Source organism: Bactrocera neohumeralis, unplaced genomic scaffold (genome assembly GCF_024586455.1).
Source record: "Bactrocera neohumeralis isolate Rockhampton unplaced genomic scaffold, APGP_CSIRO_Bneo_wtdbg2-racon-allhic-juicebox.fasta_v2 ctg2265, whole genome shotgun sequence".
Taxonomy (NCBI): domain Eukaryota; kingdom Metazoa; phylum Arthropoda; class Insecta; order Diptera; family Tephritidae; genus Bactrocera; species Bactrocera neohumeralis.
In genome coordinates, this window is record NW_026090055.1 from 1,991 (window position 1) to 9,820 (window position 7,830).

Below are 7,830 nucleotides of genomic sequence, written 5' to 3' on the forward strand. Positions count from 1 at the left end.
TTTCGTTTTGTACTTCTGTCAGATATTTTATTACATATAAAGTACGAGTTTTTTTTTTAAAGCCTTGATTAATGTAGATTACAGTAGATTTTTTTGTCAACAATTTCGTCTATTTCACATATGAATTTATTATTTTCGTAATTATTAATAATAATGTTCCTTTCTTCAATTGTAGTGCAAGTCATTTTTTAATTTGAGTCGTTGATAACCTTATTCTGTTGCCAGTTAATAAACTAAGAAAAGCATTTTCATTTGAGTGTAGTTTTCGGACAAAATGACAATACTATGGCGCGACGTGATAACTCTCTCATTTCAAGCGTGAGTACTATTGAACGCACAATAAATGTAAATATATTAATTTGGTTGTTACTATAACATAAACTGTGGTTGTTTTTCTTTTTTTCTTTTATGTAGGATTTGAAATTAAAAGGAATTTTGGTGAATATTAACATACTCTGCTTACTATTTTTATTCTAAGTTACAAAATCAAATAGTTTTGGGGTGTCCCATGTATAGTGTGAGTCAGTGTGTATATACTTTCTTAATCTGAAGAACCCCCTCTATCCGAACATACCCATGTTAGCCTCTCTATTCTGAATTTTAACCCCTATTATATGTATCACATATGACCTAACATAATGATGTGAGAATATTTCGATTAATATTATATTATGTCGTAAGTATGTAGTAGAAATTATGACACCATTGTCATGAAAATAGTGATTTGAGCTAGTTGAATTGGTAAAAATATGTATATCGGTTACTAAAAAAAGTGAATGAACCTAAGTTAGTTTCTAGTGTGCCTTATAGTATGATTTAATAAGATACCAAAGACGTAAGTTGCCTATCATATTTTTAACTTAATTCAACTTTTGGCAATAAAGCTCCAAATACCAGTGTTTATCAGAGGTATAGTGAATCCAATCGAGGTCATAGATCTCTCCAAGACGTTCTTGTTTCGGAAACTATTGATGCTGTGCGCAAACTGATATTGTAAGATCGGGATTGAGAATGCTATGGGCATTAGCGGGGCCAAAATACATTCAAAATTGCATAAACATTTGTCGTTTGGTCCAGGGTAATGTTAAAAAACACCATAACGGTGCTTCAAAACACGTCTATGACAACGTGACAGATGATAAATCATGGATTTATACATGTGAGCCCTTAAATAAACAGCAGTTGATTGTATGGATGTTTCAAAATGAGCCTAATCTAACAAAAACTGTTCGACTACGAAACACATCCAAGCAAACAGTTGCCTATTTTTTTTTTTTGCAAAAATTGAACATGCCGCAACCATATCACTACAACGCTTATCGACACCTGAAGAGGCGGTTGATGCGTTCAGAACGCTATTGGCAAGAGTCCTTTGAAAATTGGTTCAAACACAAGCCAAAGTATGTAGATTGTAATAAAGAATTATCAAATAATTTTTTCTGCTTATAAATTATTTTATAAATTTGAAAACAATTAAAAATGTTTAAGGTATACGGTTGGTTTGTGTTGATCCTTTTCTAACCGCTCCTTAACGAGTGATGAACAGTAAACATCACCAATTTTTGGAGATTCATTAAGGGGTCAGTAGGGTAATCTGGGCTGTTTTTTGACATTGTTTTTCATAGAAATTTTTATTCTACAATAGAACTTTTTTCACATATCATGAGGTATATCATGGAGTGTAAAAACAAATTTTTTCGGAATTTTTTGATGACTTCTGTCGGAGAAATAGCTGGGTGAATGAGATGCGTTTTTTCACTGGCGGGCACGATTTTTCATGTTTGGATCATGTGAAACACAAAAACCCAATTTATTCTTAAAAAGTACGCGAATGGTTATCGTTACTACTAGAATCATGAAAAAATGTTGATAAATAGAAAAGTAATTAACGTTTTTTCTTTTTTTTATTATTTGTCCCATGTTTTTTACATAAATTTTGTCATAACATTGTCAATAAATTATAAAAAATTATGAATCTAGTAGGGACGATAGCTAGGCGTTTTGTGAACATTAACACTAGATATACCAGCGATTGAAGTATACCTATTTATACCTAACCGGTCAAAATGACAACCGCAAAGTAATGTGGCAACCCCAAATTCAACTCTGCAACAATTATAGATATGGCAACTCGAAAACTGGATAAGTTGTCAGCTTGACGAACCGCCATTTTTCCTTCTTCTTGGCGCATCATCACGACTGCAAGCACGTCTCATCATTTCACTCTCCATTTCAATTTAAATTCAGTTATCAATTTGTTATCAGTTTTTTATATTAAAATAAATCTAAAATTATTGTGGACATCCCACGTATTGGTGACCCCGACAAAAAAAAAAGACGGAAGAAGAAGCGGTTAACCAGGTAACACAGAATTTGCAGCAACGGGGCCAATGGGCAGAGGACATCCAAACCTGCAACGTGGAAGTGACCAAAGTTTCCATCAGGATCCCACCATTCTGGCACGCAAAGCCAGAACAGTGGATGGCGCAGGTCGAGTCGCAATTCATTGCTGCAGGCATAACGAGCGACAAAACAAAGTACCACACCGTCGTGGCCGCGATCGAAAGCAACGTGCTAGCCAAAATAAGCGACATAATTCTTAATCCACCGAACAGTGAACTGTATATCACGCTAAAAAATTGTATAATAACACAATTCGCTGACTTGGAGCAAAAACGTGTAAAAAAGCTACTGCAGGAACAAGAGCTCGGTGATATGCGTCCATCACAGCTCTTGCGCGAAATGCGAAGTCTAGCCGGCAGCGAGATTAACGATAATATACTAAAGTCCATTTGGATGAGTCGGTTACCTTCCACCATGCGACTAATAATTTCCATCAGCAACGAACCGCCCGACAAAGTTGCCCAGCTCGCGGACAAAATATGTGAGGTTAGCGACACCCCACAAGTACACGTGGTCGAAACTCAAGATACAGCAACTCGCAATCAATCCAGCATCGAGCAGCAGCTAGCCGAAATCACAAAGGAGATAGCCTCAATAAAGGCGAACATAAATCGTCGGCCTAGAAGTCGCAGCAGAAGCCGTCCTCCGTCACGTTCCGGTATGCAAAACAACAATTCGAGTGGTTTATGCTGGTACCACCATAAATTTGGTAACAATACCAAAAAATGTCGTAGCCCTTGCGTAAAAAAGTTGAACTAACTAGTCTGCCGTCAATGACGGTCGGCGGCAGGCTCAACAATAAAAACCGCCGCTTAATCGTTCGAGACAAAAAATTCGCAATAAACTTCCTCATCGGCACGGGAGCTGAAGTCAGCGTAATTCTACCGACGCAACAACAACGTAGATGCCCGAAAAAAAGCAACTACCTCTACGCAGCAAACAAGTCCACCATAAAAACTTACGGCGGAAAAACTATGTTCCTCAATCTGGGTCTACGCCGCCAATATTCCTGAAATTTCATCATTGCCGATGTGTCACAAGCCATCATCGTAGCAGTCAACCTACGGCAACGCAAACTCATCGACGACGTCACAAACACCAGCAGACTGTGTTCAATATCAACAAATAAAAAGGTAGTTTCCAATTTGTCTTACACTAAAGATTATCAGCCGTTCCACGATTTATTGAGGGAATTCGAAGACATCACGATGGAAAAGTCTTCAGTCAAAAAAACACAACGCTTTGTCACGCACCATATCGTCACCAAAGCACCACCAGTCTTCTCTAAACCGAGACGCTTATCTCCCGGGAAGTTAGAAGCCGAGATACAACTCTTGCTGAACGCAGGCATCGGTCGTCCATCGCGCAGCCCATGGGCAAGCCCGCTGCACATGACAAAGAAGAAAAACGGCGAGTGGGGGCCTTGTGGCGATTTCAGGCGACTAAACGTCGTCACCGAGCCTGACAGGTACCCCCGCCACACCTGCACGACTTCACTCATTCCCTGCACGGTTGCAAAATTTTTCCCACACTTGATCTGCGTCGGGGCTACCACCTGTGGAGCCGAACGACATACCAAAGACTGCAATTACAACGCCATTTGGCATGTTTGAATTTCCGTTTATGTGCTTTGGTTTAAGGAATGCCAGTCAAACGTTCCAAAGATTCATGGATCACATCTTCCGTGAATACGACTTCGCCTGGCCATACCTCGATGATATTTTGATATCATCGAAGGATATGAATCAACATCGTCATCATCTACAATTAGTATTTAAACAGCTACGCGAGTACGGCCTTGTCATCAACCGTTCGAAATGCATACTAGGTCAGCCGCAAGTTAAATTTTTAGGCTTCAAAATAAACTACAGTAGAATTTCGCCCCCAGAAGAACGAGTACGGGCAATTCAAAATTTCAACCTACCTTCTAGAGCATTTGATTTGCGACGCTTTCTCGGTATGGTAAACTTTTTTCGCCCTTGCGCCGCAGAAAGGCAAATGACATTATTCAACCTCAAAAAAGGGAGCAAGAAAAACGACACATCGCCAGTTGATTGGACAGTTGAAGCAAAGGAGGCATTTCAACAATGCAAAAACGACTTATGCAAAGCAACTTTACTCGCTTACCCAAAACCCAGGGCGCAACTCAGTTTGACGGTGGATGCATCTGGAGCTGAGGTAGGAGCTGTACTACAAAACGACAACGACCAGTGGCAACCACTAGGTTTTTATTCCGAACGCCTTACCAAAACACAAACACGATACAGCACTTACGATCGTGAACTATTAGCGGCATACAAAGCAGTCTAATATTTTCAACATATGCTAGAAGGAAGAGAATTTTTCATCCTCACCATCTCAGCGTCAAATGCGTCATTCGGAATTTATCGCAAAATTCACAACAGACATTCGGTAACAAAAACTTACAAGACTCGAATACCAGCCTATTAATCAAACCTACCTGTAGACATCTTTTGTGACGTAAGCACCAGCCAAGTCCGACCGTACTTAACTCCTTCGTTTCGCAGAACAGCTTTCGACTCCATACATAGCATGACACACACTGGCGCCGCTAAAACAACTAAATTGATTGCAGAAAAATTTGTGTGGCCGAGTCTCCGAAAAGATTGCCCGTTATGGTCCAGGCAGTGCATCCCATGCCAAAGAGCTAAAGTGCAGCGCCACAACAGAGCACCGTTGTCGACATTCACGTTATCGCCGGACCATTACCACCTTGCAAGGGTTATCGATACTGTTTGACAATAGTCGATCGTTATTCCCGATGGTTAGAGGCACTCCCGCTCAAAGACAGGACAACAGAGACCATTGCTTTCAATTTCTACACGCACTGGATCGCTAGATTTGGAGTACCGAGTAGAGTAACAACGGATCAAGGTAGACAATTTGAATCTACGCTACTCAGAGAACTTTCCAGACTTTTAGGCATCAAGCTTTTACGCACCACTACGTATCACCCTGCGTCAAACGGGATTATAGAGCGATGACACAGATCATTAAAAGCAGCGATAAAACGCTATATGACAAACAACTGGGTCGAAGATCTCCCACTCATCCTTTTAGGTTTTCGTTCCTCATGGAAAGATGATTTAAGAGCGACACCCGCAGAGATGGTTTATGGAAATACACTTCGATTACCTGGCCAGTTCATTGCCGAAAAACATACGCACAATGCCAACGACCGGTTAAAAGCAGCTTTCGTCGCTGAGGATTACCAAACCCCGTCGAATCAAACAGTTCAACATAAAGAGTACCAAACAAAATTTGGTCGTCGAGTACGCTTTCGTCTTCGCGCATAGGGGGAAGTGATGTGGCAACCCCAAATTCAACTCTGCAAAAATTATAGATATGGCAACTCGAAAACTGGATTAGTTGTCAGCTTGACGAATCGCCATTTTTCTTTCTTCTTGGCGCATCATCACGACTGCAAGCACGTCTCATCATTTCACTCTCCATTTCAATTTCAATTCAATTATCAATTTTGTATCAGTTTTTTATATTAAAGTAAATCTAAAATTAAAATTAAATCGGACCAAAAAAATTATTTTTATTAATAATTTCTAAACAAAACCAACAGTTAATTCTTAGAAGAAAATTTATGCATTTTAGATCTACCGAGCGGTTTTCGAGCTACAGTGATCAGCAATTCTAAATAAATTGGTTTGGAAACACGCATATAAAGTTTTGGGAACCAATTACACTAAGTTGAAAAATTCTTACAAACACGGTCATACATATCTCCAAAACTAGTTGCCAAACCAACTTCAAATCTTCGGAAAATATTTGTAAGGTATTATATATGAATATACATTTTATATATAATCTAGAACGTAATGCAAAGTGTATTAATGAAACAAAGGGAGGCTACGTCCTATAGTAGAATATAAGTTAAAAAATACTAACTGTGATTGGATTTCCCCGACATTGTATAAAATTTTCTAACACCCGAACTTAGCACTTCCTTTGTCTCATCTGAAAATATAGTGCGAAGCTTTTAACTTTGAAAATTTCGAGAGTATAAAATGTCTCAAATTTAACTGTTCCTCCTTGTTTTGTTAAAATATGTTTACATAATTATATTTTATAAATATAATCCTACGGTAGGAATATATTATTTCGGTTAGAAAATATATAAAAATTATTGTAATTATTTACATATTTTCAGGTTAATTATATTAGCAATTCTACGCATTCAGTTCGCTCCCCAATTAAAAATTTATGTGAAATAAATCGCAATGTCAATACATCGCAGTTAATATCTTCAGTTGGTTATGAATACTTAAGAACTTTTGCTACAGAGTTGAGAGATGGCGGAAATCAACAAATTATGAAACAACGTGGTTTCCAGCTTATCAATCCTACAGAAAAATGGTTCCCAGGAATTGGTAACTTAAGAACAGAATTCAAATCTTGGGAGTGGATATATGGTAAAACACCAAAGTTTTCAGTTGAAAAGGAGATATTCTTAAAAGATCAGGATAAAGAACATAAAATGGTTCTTAATGTACAAGTGGAAAAAGTATGTACTCTAATTATTTTCGTTGCAATTTATCATAATAACATAAACATAATAGATAATATTTTTTGCATTTTAGGGTCTGATCCACAATGTAACTATTACGATGCCAAATCGAGAGCAACTACCGGTGGTATCTAGCTTACAGCGCAAATGTTACAATGAAGAAAACTTAAGTAAAATTATAAATGCTCTTAAATTGGCATCAACCGACAACATAATGCAAGCTATAAACCGCCATTAACATAATTGTATATTTTCTTAATTTGCAAATAAACTTAACCAATAATTAGTTAAAATGATTATTAAATATTGTGTTTTATAACCTTATACTATTATATTATGGTTTATTTTAAAATAGAACTGGTGATAGGGACAAAAAGTTGCGTTAAATTATTAAATTGTGGAAAATCAACAACCGACCAGATATTCACCAAATCTTGGAAAAGACCCGTGAAAAGAGAATTGACACACACTACCTCTTCGTCGATTTCAATGCTGTCTTTGACAGCACGAAAAGGAGCTGTCTCTATGCCGCGATGTCTGAAATTGGTATCTCTGCAAAACTAATACGGTTGTGTAAACTGACGTTAGGAAATACCAGGGAAGGATCTCTCCGAGCCTTTCGATACCAAACGAGGTTTCAAACAAGGCGACTCCCTTTTGTGTGACTTCTTTAATCTACTCTTGGAGAAAATGATTCGAGTTGCAGAACTAAATTGAGACGGTACCTTCTTCTATAAGAGTGTACAGCTGCTGGCGTACGCCGATGATATCGATATCTCTGACTCTGTGTTCGCATCTTTTGCTTATGCATAATGCGGATCCTGCAAATGAAAATTCACGTCTTTATTTAGGGCTTATGTCGAGAAATATAAAATTCTTGGCGGACC

General features: G+C 38.1%; 1 protein-coding gene across 1 annotated transcript; it reads left to right on the forward strand.

The window, feature by feature from the left end:
• The first annotated feature begins 270 nt into the window (after positions 1-270).
• LOC126766720 (lipoyltransferase 1, mitochondrial-like) lies at positions 271-7,247 on the forward strand. Its single transcript, XM_050484446.1, has 3 exons — positions 271-318; positions 6,587-6,940; positions 7,017-7,247. Exons 1-3 carry the CDS (start codon positions 286-288, stop codon positions 7,179-7,181), a joined length of 552 nt encoding a protein of 183 aa, XP_050340403.1. The 5' UTR covers positions 271-285; the 3' UTR covers positions 7,182-7,247.
• Positions 7,248-7,830: the final 583 nt, after the last annotated feature.

Coding starts and splice junctions, on each gene's coding strand:
- LOC126766720 (XM_050484446.1), top strand. CDS start 286: ATGGCGCGACGTGATAACTCTCTCATTTCAAGC. Junction 319..6,586: donor ATAACTCTCTCATTTCAAGC/GTGAGTACTATT, acceptor ACATATTTTCAG/GTTAATTATATTAGCAATTC. Junction 6,941..7,016: donor TTAATGTACAAGTGGAAAAA/GTATGTACTCTA, acceptor TTTGCATTTTAG/GGTCTGATCCACAATGTAAC.